Source organism: Centroberyx gerrardi, chromosome 17 (genome assembly GCF_048128805.1).
Source record: "Centroberyx gerrardi isolate f3 chromosome 17, fCenGer3.hap1.cur.20231027, whole genome shotgun sequence".
NCBI classification, from domain to species: Eukaryota; Metazoa; Chordata; class Actinopteri; order Beryciformes; family Berycidae; genus Centroberyx; species Centroberyx gerrardi.
The window spans coordinates 6147919-6163001 of NC_136013.1; the positions used below are offsets into that span (position 1 = coordinate 6147919).

The following is a 15083-nucleotide window of genomic DNA, read 5'->3' on the forward strand; positions in this document are numbered from 1 at the left end:
TTATTCTGACTTCTCCTGTAGGATTATAGCCAGTAATAGAAAAACACATTGATAGAATTTGCAGTTTTGCTTCAAAATATCACTCAAATTAAACTTTGTGTGTAATATTCAGCCTGTTTATTAAAATGTCTGTGACCGTTTGGTGAGGAAGAGGTTAATGGTTCAGTTCAGCTACATTGCTGAGAGAAAGGAGGTTGACTTCTCTGCTTTGTGCCTATTGTGCATCTGATATACTATCCGGTCCAATTTTGGAGGATAGAGTGAATACACAGGGGAAGCTGCTTTTCTCTGCATGGTGGAGTTTATCAAACTCAGCTCAGTGCTTCTCCCTCTCTTTACAGTCTAACAGCTTTCTGACTGCAAGGGGGAAAAAATATCAAAATCTGTAATTTGCACAGTTTGTGGCGGTTGGTGCACATGAACCGCAGAGTGTTTGCAAACAGCTTTGTTTGTGTTCTCTGCTGCACAGGTCATGAAGCCTCAAGAGGGAGAGCTTGTCACTGAAATCTCCAAGGTAAATCTTCCCTCATTATCCAGCCTGGCATCGTTAAAGGGACAGTTCACATTAAATTCTCAAAGTTCTTATTATTTGCAAAAGCAGCAGTAGATACACAGTAAAATCCCTCTGATGTCCAATACATTTCCATTAACATTTTAGCTGAGACTTTTATCCACAGCGGTAAGGAGTGCAAAGGTCAACGCACGTGCGCCTTGTCTATGGATCTAATTTTTAGGACTAATATTTTACACCTGCTATCTTCTCAGCTACAATGCATGGTCTCTGAGCTGAAGACTGGCTTCTCCACCGCCCTGCTGGAGCTGAGTCAAATCCAACATGGAGACACTTATCTGAGGGAGGAGCTGGAGGAGAACAGGAAGAGCTGCCAGAAGAAAGCCCTCCGCCTGGAGGCCCTGGTCGAGGCTCTGAGGGTCAGGTTCACTTTGGGTTTTCTTTAGTGGGACTTTTTTTGTGTTATATTTACATAGTAATTGAAAGAAAAAGGGACAAATACATTCAAACAGAGACACAGAAAACACTAACACAAACAGCTTAAACAGACAGAGGTTGGAAACATTTGGAAAACATTGGAGCTTTGACTGCATTCGACTTTCTCAAGATATTACACCGTATAAAATGATGATTCTTTCACTTTTTATTTCATTTTGGACAATAAAAATAAACTCCGTCCCAATGCTTTGTGGACCTACAGGAGGAACTTGGAGTGATGCGGTGTCAGGTCCTGCAGCTGTACAGCAACAACAGACAGAGACCTCAGCAGGATGGGAAGGGCTGCACCTCAAAACAGAGAGAAAGGTAAAAACACACAAATGCTATAAACTATATAGTTAAAAAGTATTGTATAGTATAAGACAGTGCAGTACACAATATTAGGACTACCTTCTAAATACTGAATTGCACCCACTTTTAGACAATACATACCGAAATTGTCTTAAAGGTGCGCGTATCATTTTTAAACATCAATATATCATAGTTAAATGAATTGTGATACATTAGTATAATAACCATAAACAAATGAGACCATTGTCGAGACAATTTATAGCCTTTATCTCATGCCAGTGGTGTTGTTAGGTAGTGCCACTTCCCATAATGCTTCCTGTCCCAAAGAGGATGAAGCTAATTGTCCCTCCTCCCCCTCCTTGGTGTCCCTCTGATGCGTTTGATTTCTCTTTCTCTTCACGAAGAAGAGGATAAACACGTTGGAAGAGATTTTTCCATCGGCCTTTTACTCCTTCCACTAGCTGCCATTGCGAGAAACAGAGCTTTACCTATTCCTGTTTTGTGCCGTAAAGCAATCTGTTGCGACCGCTAAAAGTTGTCTAGGGTACCAGGGGGGTAACATAAACTGAGTCCAAGAAAAAGGGAGCGAAACAGGAATAATAAACTGAATAAAAGACAATTTATTTTAGAAAAGGCTCAATCAGTAAGTCAAAGGAAGTTTTAAATGGCTTCGGGGGTGGCCAAGAGAGACAGACAGCAACACACCCCAAACCACGGCCAGGATTTGGCATAGGCCGTAACACAATCCATCAGATTTCCCCGCTAAATCCGACTTGGCGGCACACAATGTAAAATGCAGTGCAGCGGCTGGTAGAGGCTGCCCATCTTCTCTGTAATGATCTCATTTGTTTACAGTAATTATACCAGTGTCTTGAAATGAATGCGGTAATGATTCATTAATGTTAAAATGCTACACACCTTTAACCTGTCTCCTCCCCCTCATTTACATCTCCACCTTTCACTTGGATTCACCTGGCCTGCTTCTTTTAAAGAGCAGGTGGTCCTAATATTTGGAGTTATGGTAAAAACTGTATTTATAACAGAAAAACCGATGACACACATTGTGCTGTCTGTCACACTGTGCAGTGGCAGCGATCCAGCAGCGCCTGTCGCTGGGCGGAGCCGCTGCGATTGTTCTTCTGCACCGCCGGCCTGCTTGTCAAGAGGCAAAGTCCTTCTGCACTGTTACCTGCAGGGTCTGAAAGCAGGGCTGAACGAAGGGACAGGTGAGCTCACACTGCCGCTACGTTATCACGTCTAGATTCTCCAGTGCTTATTTAACCAGGCAAGTCGACTACGAACACGAGTGTTTTTAAGAGCGACGGCCTGAGGGAGTTCCTGCAGAGGGAGGGAGGATTAGATTCAGACACAAGAGAGCTGAGCACTTCACTGACATCTTAGACTTGTTTCGGCCTCATGCCTATTTTGACTCAAGGCCTGGATATGCTGCCTCAGAACTGCTTCTGAGAACCTCCCAAAACGAACTTCCAGAAGCCCTGAACCTTCATGGGTCTTCAGAACAACGGGGTTTGTAGGAGGAGGGTTAGGAGGAGCTGCAGGCTGTCCGTCAAACAAGGGGGAGGGGTGGTGAACGGGAACTAGTCGTAGGTCAGAGGTGAAAGCCCGTGTTGTCTGTTCAAAGAAATGTCAAAATGTCAAAGAAATCAAAAGTTGGTCAGTATATAGAAATTGATCTAAGGCAATCGGTAACGCTGCGCATCACGTTATGTTCTCTGTCGCACCAGAGACTGATCTCACCTGTGCTCACAGCTGCTGCTTGTAAACTCACCACAGACACACACCCACCCACACACACACACACACACACCTTTCTTCCCTCTGTATCTCTTCTCCTGCGGCTCCACTCATGTAAACCCAGTGTTTCCCCTGTATATATTCTACTGTGTCCGGCCGCCACGGTAAGCTCATGACATGCCATGCTAAATATATTTTCAAAATAATTGTATTTTTGGCCGAAATGGTCTCGCTTGGCTATGCTGCTGTGCATCATTCAATCATTTCTATAATAACTGCATCTATAACGTTTCTATGATCATTCAATTATAACTCACACCAGTAGGTCTGATTTATGATCTGATGTGCGTTAGTCCTATTCCCACATTATTGTACGATATGGTGACAATATGGAAACCTCCACTAGAATAGAAATCAGGCTTGCATAAAAAGGATGTTAACGCACGCATCTATAAATATTTAACTCTGTTGAGACCCAATAGGCTACTATGGTGCGCTGAAAATAATAAAATAAAATGTTGCACAAATTATCTCTTTGATATTATCCTTCTCTTTGCCACATAGCTATATCACACAAATACCAAAAATTGTTAATTTTATTGATGTTTGGCTCATTTTATCCCCAGCACAAAAAACTATTTAATGGATTTCACCTGTACAAACCTGTGCATGTAACAGTCCTGACACTTCTACATGTTGATTAGTCAATTCTTTTGCATTCATTAGTTGGATGTTGAAGGGTTCAGTCCAGAACTCCTGCAGATAGATCTACATCTCCATGATCCATAAGAAACTCCTTAAGCATGATTTGCACTTGAAAAGAAATGTACTCAGTTTATTGTCTATTTTGGTCTTGAATCTGCCTTGATTTGCTCTGGTCTCGGTCTTGATTTGGTCTCAACCCCCTGTTGAACCTGGTTTTGGAATTGACTTGGACTTGTTGGGGTTGGGGGTTCAGTGCTTTGCTCAAAAGCGCTTGAACAGTAGTTGTTGACGGAGGGGACAGTGTTGCACCTTCACTTCTGTCACCTATATTTTCCCCATCAGTCTGGGGATTCAAACTGGCAACCTTCAGTTCAAAAGCCCAGTCACAAACCCTGAAGGAAATATGATATCAGTTGATATAAGAATATTATGACTTAAGGCCTCTCCATGTATCCTAATATTTCCTTTTTTGTATAGATGCCCGACATCAGGTGGCGATGCAACTTCTCCATTCTGAGTGGGAGTATGTGTCCACCTTAAACCAGCTGTATGACAAGTACAAGACACCGCCGGCTAACCAGATGAACATGGAGCCATAGTAAGTGCTACACAATTCATATTATTACCTTGTGAGGCTGCAATTACACAGGGAAAAACATATAATTTTTAATAGGTCAGAGCTTTTCATGGCTGTGTAAAAATGGAGAAACGACATGGAATCTAATTTCTCTGGAGAATCACAGAAAGATTAGATTGATTGCACAAAGGATTCAAAGTTTAGTATATAAGTTCCTAAACACAAGCATTTGGGTAAAAAACCCAAAGAGGCTAAAATGAAAGGAAAATCTTCTCTTTAATGTATCAATGTTTGTATTAATGTATGTATCTCTCTCTTTAATGTATGTATTCCCAAGTTTAAAGTGATAAAAAGGGAATCTGCTCTGGTGTAAATCCATGTTTTGTGTGATGCTGCTGTTAAATTCTCAGTGTAACATGCTGTGTCTTGTTTTTTGCTTTGTGCTGTGATCCAGTCAGACTTACCTGAAGTTTGTGGAGCAGCTGTTACAGCGGCATCTGCTCTTCAGGAATACGCTGCAGGAACGGTTATCCGCTGAACACTGGAAATCCCTGGTTGGAGACATCCTGGTGCAGCTCATCGGCCAGAACGACGTAATCAGACGCTGTTTTTTGAGTTAATTCTTTGACTTTATTATAGTGAATATAATGAAGGTGCTCATAATGATTCTAATTTGGGCTTCCAGACAGGTTTCTCGGATATGTACCTCGGCTACACGACGACCCTGGCATCGTTCCTCTCACTGGAGTTCAACAGACTTAATCTCCCTGAGAAAACTCACAAAACGCAGGTATATACTGTAGGTGATTTTATTAACTTTCTATTTCGTAATGTGCCTGAACAAATACGCTGATAACTGTGTTTCAACCCTCTGATGTTGCAGAGCGGTCAGATGGAGAGAGAGGAGATGAAACTGCTCTCCCTGCTGTTGGCTCCTGTCTCTCGCGTACACAGCTACCTGAGCCACATTCAGGTGAGTCATCAGCTGCGGGACGTCCTGTTTGCAGGGGTGCAGCGGGAAATTCTGGGCTCCCTGACAAGATGTGACACCGAGCCCCCGTCCCATAAAGCCTCGGTCGGACTAGATGATTTTAACGGTGATTCTAAGCCTGACTGGAATCTGGGCTAGTTGGGTTTAGGGGGAAACTCGGGCCAGTAGTCAGGGCAGATTATCCTGTAGTGTGAACGGGCTGAAGACTGCTGACTCTGGTCGTTTGGCCCAATTTTTTCAAACATGTTTGATTTTATTGGGCCGAGTCTGCTCAGGCTTGTGTAGTGTGAAGTGGTGCAAGACTGAAAACGGAGTGACCGTCACCTAGTGTGAACAGCTTCCTAACGGGACAGCAAGCAGACCAGTCATTTAGTCTGAACTGCCCTCATTAGACACAATTTGAACAGTCTTGCAGTCTGATTTAGGCTTCACTTTGTACAGTATAATCTTTCCTCTCCAGCTTGAGGGCCCATGAAAATAAGTCCAGTCAAAGGCTCGCTAAGAGAAGTTTCAGAAAAGGAAATTAAATCAAACTATGGTATTTGGCTTATATTATAGTAGGTAGCCAAAATCCTTGGTTGACAAAATTATGACATATTGGATCCTGTATATTTTAGAGATATTAAAGGTCCCATATTATTCAGTTTTCATGATTTTGTTTTCAACTATACTATCACTCAAGATAAGAAAAACATTTCCTCAAGATGTTTTGCAAATAAATATAGTTTAGTTGAAAGGGTGTTTAATGAATGAATCTGAAAACTGGAGTTAGTCCACAACAAAAAAAAAACTTTAAATCTAACCACTCCAACAAAATCAAGTTTTAACAACGTTCAATTGAACATCTTTGATAATATACAGTATATGTACAGTATATAAAAAGAGAAAAATGTGAGTTCTTATAATGATGAACTTGACGTAGGCTAATAATTTTTTTCCCAAACATAGCCTATATATATATATAACATTTAGGAACTAAACTTTTCATATTCCCTCTCCAGAATCTGTTGCAGTGGACGGGTAAAGAGCATCCTGACTGCAGCCTTCTGCTGGGAACGGAGCGGGCGCTGAGGAGCGTTTTGTCCCGCTGCCATGTGATCCTGGAGGAGGACGTCCGGTGGGAAGAAGGAGAGCCGGCTGGACAAAGGTTAGAGCATCACTGAAAGGACTGGTGGGCACATGGACTGTCTCAGTCTAATCATGAACTGTATGTGTGTTGTTAAAGTATAAACACTCAAGTTGATCAAGTTAGGAATGTATTAATCTAGATGTTTGATTCTTGTCTACTTGAAAAGCAACATAAATCCATTAAAGGGCCTCCACAGTGGGGGATTTTGGAGCAGCTGTTTATCAAATGATGCAGCTGTCATATTAATAATAATAATGTAATAATAAACTTTATATATAGAGCCCTTATCAGTTATAAAGCTACAAAATGATTTCTAAGTTAAATAAAAATGTAAACAATACACAAAAATGTCCTTTGTCCCACTTTGATATTGTATGTACGTGTTTGGCTGTTTTTGACTAAAGCGCCCGTATAAAGCGCAGACATTTTTTTAGTTTAAACTGAGTATTTATTCTTTATGACAGCTGCTCTGATGCTGTTGCCGGTGGATCCTCTGCAAACTGTTGTGCACGGAGCCAGCTTTGCCAAACCAGAGAGCCTCAGCCTCTTAGAGAGGAGCCCAGCACTGCTGCTCACAGGTGAGTGTCGCCCTCTGCTGGCTGCAGACAGCCAGGCAGCATCCACACTCAAACAATGTTATTGCCAAGCTCAGTGCATTGGACAGACAAGTGTCTTTTACATGAGCTCCTTAATAAAAAACAGACATTTAAAAACATACTAATAGTCTTGTAAAATTATGGAACCTGACCGGGATTTAGTTCTCCAACATCCTGGCTGGGTCTAGTTCTTGCATATAGTTCCTTTTAACCTTTATGTATCTGGGCCATTTTTGTTAGTCTTTGCTAGTGTTTGTTATTCCCCTCCACCCCACCCCACCCCACCCCACCCCACCTCACCTCCCTCCACCTCCCTCATTTGGTCAAGTTCCTCCTTGGTTCCTGCCGCAACACTTGTCACTCGTCTTGATGAGCTTTAGGTTTAGGCATGTATACACAGAGTCACAGACTGTATAATGTATAATATATCCGATTTATTTATTGTTATTTGAATGTCAAAATGCCTCAGTGTTTGTTTTTGTGGAAGGGGAGTGAGACTTCACTTCACTTTCTCAGATTTTCATAGCCTGAACCAATGACCAATAACATTTAGGAGACTGTCCCCCCATCCCACCTGCTGACATGTCAGACCTTTAATGGGACAGTAGCAGTATCCTTGTGTCATAACCTCCTCTCTCCTCTGCTCAGAGACGACCAGCAGGCCGCCAACCTCACCAACGGGGCCGACGGCTGCCACACCATGCACGTGGAGTGCTGGTCCTGCAGCCCGGTGAGGAGGAAGAGCTGCGTCAGAGACCGGGCCGTCCAGAACCAGCCGGCCCACGACTGCGGACACGCGTACTGCTCCCTCCTCACCCCGGACGCCGCGGGATGGGGGGAGAACAGCGACTCGGGCCAGGGAACCTCCAGCCAGCCCACGGGGAAAGGGACGAACGGGCTGGAGGCGGCTCACCTGAACCGCAGCCTGGACGATGGCGAGACGGACGCGGACGACACCTCGGCGTTCGACTACTCCTCCGTCACCTCCTGCAGTCCCGACGGCACCCTGCGCAACGGGATGCTGGGCAGCAACAGCGGGGAGGAGGAGGAGGAGGAGGAGGAGGAGGACAGCCAGGTGCCGGTGCTGTTAAAACCCACGTACGGCCAGCAGCAGCAGCAGCAGATGCGGGACGCGCCCAGAGAGAGGACTGTGTGTCTGAGGTGGCAGATTCCCAGGTTAACCCCGCACCCACCTCTGAGGAATCCCACAGTGCATTGCGTGGACGGGCCGACCCCCTGCCTCGTCGGCTCCTACGGGAAGAGGCTGGTCAGCATCAGGAAAGGATCGCCTCCTCTCCATCCTAAAAGTGCCTTCCGGCCCATCTGGGATGACCCGTCCAAACAGGTATTTACCCATTTACTACATTGACGTAATCGTATATTGAGTTTTTCTATTAGACAAGTACCATGCTGTATCCATACTGGGCCTGCTTTTGGTTTAGTACAGAATCAGCACCCTTTGGTTTGCTTGCATGTCACCAGCATAATAATACCAATGGTGGAAAGAGTACTAGAATGTCCTACTCAAGTAGAAGTGCTGCTGATATTTTACTTAAAGGAATAGTTCACCCAAAAATGAAGATTCTGTCATCATCTACTCACCCTCATGCCAAATGAAACACAGGTGTAATTTGTTAGTCCATATAACACACAGGGAGGTTGCCAGCACAACTTCGTAGCAGCCTTCTCCAAAACAACTGAAGTCAATGGGGACCAGTTCTTTAGAGTTCCAAAACAAAAACAGCCAAACAATCACACTGTGAATAGAAAGACCTATACACCATTATTTGTTGCAAATCAATCAGCTGTAGTTAAGATTTGCACTAAATTATTGTGTAAATATACTGTAGGTCTTTTTGGAACTCTGAAGAACTGGTCCCCACTGACTTCAGTTGTTTTGGAGAAGGCTGCTATGGAGTTGTGCTGGCAACCTCCCTGTGTGTTATATGGACAAACTTCACCTGTGTTTCAACTGGCATGAGGGTGAGTAGATGATGACAGAATTTTCATTTTTGGGTGAACTATTCCTTTAAGTAGAAGTAAAGGTACTTGTGTAAAAACTACTTAAGTAACGGTAAAAAGCAGCTCATTTAAAGTGCACTAAATGTAGTAAAAGTTACTGACTTACTTTTTAGAAAAGAGAACGTTGTCACGTGATCTTTTCCATGCAATTCTAAAAGGACGAGATTCAAACTATTTTAATTGGAAATTGCAAAATAAAGTGCACAAAGTAAAGCCAGATTACTCTTTATTAGATTTAGATTAATGTTGTTAATCTGTTCTGTATCTCCACATCATCTGATGAACCAGGCAGACGCAGCACCAGAGAAGGACAGCAGACAAGGCTTCATACCGATTCAAGCCCCCGCGAGGCAAACCTTCCAGAACTTCAACCACAGCAGAGAAAATCTAAGGTGAGAGACTTCAGCAGGTTCCCTTCTGCTGGAAGCAATGACACCTGATTCTTGTGATGCAGCAAGGTGCAAAGTGCTTGTGCTGAACACATTAACACTGTCAAAGTCTCTCCAACTCACAGAAGCAGGCCCTCTTGAATATTATGTTTTATATAGTGGTTATCAATGCATATATAGCTATATAAATAGGAGAAATTAGCAAGAAAGATGGTTACCAAACTCCCTGGTTATCAAGGGTGGAAGTTTACTAATTACATCTACTCTGGTTACTGTAAATGGGTAGGTTTTACTTTTTTGAGGGTCTTACTTAAGAACATTTTTGCTGAAATATTGTACTTCACTACATTTTAAAATCACATTCATTACAGAGTACAAATTTTGTGGCTCTCTATAAGCATCAGAAACTGGAAAGTCGTAAACTGACAAATTGTGGATCCATTCACAAGTTATTTGGCTTTACTTTGTTTGTGCGCTTAATTTTGTAATTTCAATTTTTTCCAACTAAAATAATCTAGTTTGAACTCTGTCCTCTCTGCCTTTGCCGAGGAAAAGATCACATGTAACAACGTTCTCTTTTCTAAAAAGTAACTCAGTAACTTGAGTTCCTTTTAAATGAGCTACGTTTTACTGTTACTTCAGTAGATTTTTACACCAGTAGTTTTACTTCTACTTAGGTAAAATTTCAGCAAGGTAACAGTATTTCTACTTGAGTAGGATGTTTTGTACAAGCATTGCACATTCCATTTTTTTAATCACGCAGGACTAGCTTTACTTTACTTATACAGCACTGTTGGAATTTGACCAACCAGATTACTAGATTACTATTTACAGATTACTACTTATTTTTTACCTGTTGCATCCTATGGGACCGGTGTGATGTCTCTCTGAACCGGTCTTCTCTCTTGCCCTGCAGACCAGGCCTGGCTCAGCAGAGAGGCAGCCACGCAGTAGCCATGGGGAACGGAGGACTGTGGGACGAGAGCGAGGACAGCGAGGGACCGTGCAGCACTGTTTGATGGACTCCGTCCTCCGAGACCAAGGGACTCATTTATAGAAAACTGATACGCACAAACCTTGTGCTTACGACCAAATCCAAACCCAAATGATTCATGAAAAACTTAGCAGAATGTATAGCGTTTGCTGTTTGATGGATGCTTTTATCAGAAGCCCTTTACATTTAGCATGAATGACCCACAGTGAAACAAAACCCTGACTGAAACCTCTAACACTGATTTTCATAAATTTTCTGTCAAAGCTAAACCTACTTTCACATCTTTATGAATACTGCGGATATCATTTTTGTTTGTTTCTTATGTTTTTTGACGATTGCACAATGAAATCTAGGATAAAGTCACAGTCACATTTTGATAAATGAGGCTCCAAGATTTTTGTCCTTAAAACAGCTGTGACTCAAATCTGGGATGCAACAGTGTGGATTGAAACTTTTAGATCGAGCAAAAACATCTCTATGCACTGGTTATACTAATGCTAAAGCCATAAAAGAAGAAATCACATTTTCAAGAATCCTACAACTTCTCCATTTGAAAATACCATACTTTTTTCCCAGATCTTGAGTTCTTCACTTGATTAGAAGAGTTTTGTTGGTTTTAAAATGTGATGTATGCTGGTAGCGGCTGCGCAATATGACATATCAATTTATAACTGAAGATTACAATATGGGAAACGTCAGTGGGCCTACAGCGACACAAAATGTGTTATTATACAGGTATCAGGAGTGAACATTATAATTATTTAACAATTCCCAATCTTTTCAAAGCTTAGAGTTGATCAAATTCATTTCCAATACTTTTCAGACCTGTGGAAGAACTCCGAGATTTTGAATAACAAGAAATAAGACAGGAGAAATGAGTAGTTCAGTACAAAATAAGACTGGGTGATTTATTAATCTCATCAAGACCATTAATACAAAGCACAGTTAAAAGGCCACATACCATCAAATAAACCGACTGCTGGATCAAGCTGTTACAGTGCCACGGAGGGAAATCTAATCTGTTATTCTGTAGGGCTGGGGTTAAAAAAAACAAAACAAAACAGAAAAAAAAAAAAAACTTGGCAAAACAACCCCACCAATACTGACTTATTGGGAAACTATGTTGATCAAGGAAACGGACAGAATATGAGCGAAGATAGTAATTCGATCTCACTTCAGTTCTCAGAAACAAAATCCTCCGAACCCCCTCGTCTCTGGTTTAATCAGAAGCCATCCGTCATCACAAGTGATCTGAACGCTTGTGAACTCCAGCTTGTGGGGTTTCCAGACACCCTAAGGTGTTCGTGTGTCTGTATGAACGTGGGACTGATGGTGGGGGGGGAGTGAGGTGGTAGACTAGTGTGTTTTACTGCCCTGATCCATGTAGAAAGTGAGTTTAACAGTAGCATAGGACCATTGCCATAATGCATTGCATTTACAAACATGACCTATATCAACTGCGGCTCTTCAACAGTACAGCCTAAAGTGCACAAAGTGTGTTCTCAGAAAATGTCCAATTCTTCACTATGCTCATCAAATAACATAATATATTTATATATATACACTCAATTGCAAACCTTAAAACAATTCCAACCTCTGTTTAATGAGTATTAGCATTTGAAAGTCTTTGAAAACGAGACAATCAAAAGGCAATTAGTAGGATGTACAAAGTGAAGCACACGTCTAAGTAAGTGCTTGGCATATTGAACTGTATATTTTCATTGCTTTAAAACAGCTAAGGGGGCAGGGAAGAAAAAATGGCTTTCCTCAGTTAATAGTCCCAGTGTTTAAACTGGGGATTGTCTGTAAGTAAGTTAGTGACAGTGACCTGTTTTTGTTTTTTTTGTTTTTTTAATCTGACTGTAGCAGCATTGGATTGTTAGGCAATTTTTGACCGAACAGATGCGGATGGGGGTACAATACAACAGAAAAAAAGTCACTTTATACAAATTATTTAGTTAGTGTATACATGTTATATATACACAGTATCCACAAACATGTACAATTTCGTAGTGTATAGCTTTGTTCTAAACATTACATAGGCAACTTTATTTTTTAGCATTTTAGACACCATTTGCTTATTCTGTAAAGTAGAAAACAAAATAAAAGGCACATCTGAGCATGATGCATGGATTATTTCAGTCTTTCCAAAATGAAAAAAATGTGTTTCGAGCAGAGAAAGAGAGAGAGAGAGAGAGAGAGAGAGAAAGAGATAGATAGAAAAGAACTTGGGTTAAAATGTTCCTCTTTTTCATGGGTTTTTAGGTATTTGGAGCAGCCACTGGGGGGAGCTGTCCCTTTGTCCCAGGCTTTGGTGGGGGTTTGCGTGCTTTCCAGTGCTGCGTTTCCATACCAATGAAGAAGAGTAGGTTACTGGGGCTATTGGAGAAGAGCACAGTGTCGGACAGCAGCGCACGCCTTTAAGGGGATGATTTAAGACATCATCTTGGCTTCTGAAGAGCTTGAGAAAGAGAAACAGGACGACCTGCCCCGACTCCGCTGCGGTTCGCGGTCGGACCTTTTCTTTCTCTCCTCTCTCCGTCTTCCTCCTGGATCGGAGCTGTTTGATATCGTGGCAGAATTCTCTCCGTCGCGTGTCGCTGAGGGAGATTTAATAGTCATCCAACCTGCTGACTTTGCCCAAGCTTGATGTGCAAATGGAGTGTAGACTCTCGTCTCGCCTCCCTTTCCCTCCGGCCGAGAGGCCCGGAGCCTGGGGGTCAGAGGTCACTGCTGTTGGATTTAAAGGCAACGTTTGAAGTGGAGCGTGTGGCTATGGAGCGGCCTGTCTGCAGACAAACAGCCAGACAGTTCAACTCACTTCTATACAGTCACAGTGCACAGTTGAGATAAAAGGGGGAGGGGAATTCAGTGTCGCACCGGCCAATGAAATTCCTTTGCCTCCTTTTGTTTTTTTTTGTTTTTGTTGTTTTTTTTTAATGTCACGTCTGTTTAAAAAAAGCGAATCCCTTATCCCCCTGCATAAAATAAGACTTTGGCCACATTTTTTTTTCAGTTAGTAGGAAAAACAAGTAAGTACTCAATAGAAATGTCTAGTCATGCCTGCTTCTCACGCAAGAACCCACTGTGAAAGAGCGATTTCTAAAGTTGATCGTTGAGGAGAAGAGAGGCCTTAAACAGTGTGAGTCAAGTCTGTGAGCTGCAGCAGGACTCCAGGGTGAACGATGATGTCAATGCCCATAGAAACGTAGCATGACGGTTGAGGCTACAAAGTCCAACACTCCCAGACTCACCCTGCCCCGGGAGGGCGGGGTGCAAGAGGGGTAAAGCAGTGTCCTGTACATAAGGTGTGGGGGGTGAGAACTATTAACCGGGAGCATACGGTCCTGCTCCGTACAGTGTGCGCTCTCAACAAGAGAAACGTAACACAGTGACTCATTTATACACACACACACACACACACACACACCCACAGAGACAGACAGACAGACAGACAGACACTCACACACACGCAGCAACAGTGTCTTGGCGCTCCTTGTTTATTAGCTGGCACACCGGTGTGGGTTTCTCATTGGCACAGAGGGTTTATAATGAAGGCGGAGCTACTGATCCCCTGAGAGGCATGGCGGGGTGTGATTGGTCAATGCAGAGGATGAGTGGGAGGAGTTGGAGTGCTGGGGGAGGGGGGAGAGAGCAGTGTTATTCTTTCTGATCAGTAGCTTTGATCATGATGAAGTCCACCGTGTTTGCTCCGCGAGCTCATAGTTTGCAGGACATGGTTTGAAGTTTGCATTTCAAGATCACCTCGGTGTTCGTGATTTAAAAAAACAAAACAAAACAAAGCAAGAAAGATGCCGACTCACTGGCTGCTGTCGGCGTTCTCCACCAACGAGAGGCCTTGTAACGGCGGTTGCAACAGCTCCCTTTTGTATGTCTTTGGTGGGAGTTTGGGGAGTTGCGGGCTGGAGTTGTGGCGGGGCGGGACAGGCGGCGCCGTGATGGACACGGGCATGGGCATGGGCACGGGCAGAGGGCACAGGCTGTTCTGGCTGGCGCTGAGAGGGCAGCTCCGCCTCGGGACGCGAGGCGACGGGGTGCTGGGGGGCGTGTTGGGGGAGCTGGGGGAGCTGCCGAAGTCCCAGTGGAATCGGCCCACGGGGGACGGCTGCAGGCTGAGGGGGTAGTTGATGAAGATCTCCGGGGGCCGCTGGGGCACCGGGGGCGGCGTGTCGGGCAGAGGGTCCCGGGGCGGCGGGGGAGGGGGGCTGGGCAGGGGGCCGTCGATGGGGCCGTTGTAGACCGGCGCCCTGGGCTGGATCCTGGGCAGAGGAGGGGGGAGTCTGGGGGGGATGGCAGGGGGGCTGTCGGACCTGGAGCTCAGCTGACACACACACAAGAAACACACACACACACAGATCAGTTTCAATTGTGTGTTAAACAAAATATTACCATGCTATATTGTATACTATACAAGACAACAGTAAACATGTCGTACCCCATGCATGATGCAGTCATTGTTTGGGCTAATCATTCAAAATTATGATACTCAATGCTTGTATAGTATAGAGTATGATCTTTGTCTGTGGATTAATTTGTGGGGGGCAACTACATAATTTACTTTGCTTATTCTGAAGCACTAGTTTGCATTTGAAAACTACTATTAT

At 43.5% G+C, this 15083-nt stretch overlaps 1 protein-coding gene and 1 long non-coding RNA gene across 2 annotated transcripts in view; one reads left to right on the forward strand and one right to left on the reverse strand.

The window, feature by feature from the left end:
• The first annotated feature begins 8098 nt into the window (after positions 1-8098).
• The window catches only part of LOC139909618 (uncharacterized), a 230486-nt gene continuing 223501 nt past the window's right edge, over positions 8099-15083 (forward strand). Inside the window, exon 1 of the long non-coding RNA XR_011784527.2 lies at positions 8099-8128. This is a non-coding gene — a long non-coding RNA (uncharacterized LOC139909618). The remainder of the gene's footprint in view (positions 8129-15083) is intronic.
• The window catches only part of sos2 (son of sevenless homolog 2 (Drosophila)), a 35238-nt gene continuing 31500 nt past the window's right edge, over positions 11346-15083 (reverse strand). Inside the window, exon 23 of the mRNA XM_071895948.2 lies at positions 11346-14800. Coding sequence (XP_071752049.2) covers positions 14279-14800 — 522 coding nt within the window. The 3' untranslated portion in view covers positions 11346-14278. The remainder of the gene's footprint in view (positions 14801-15083) is intronic.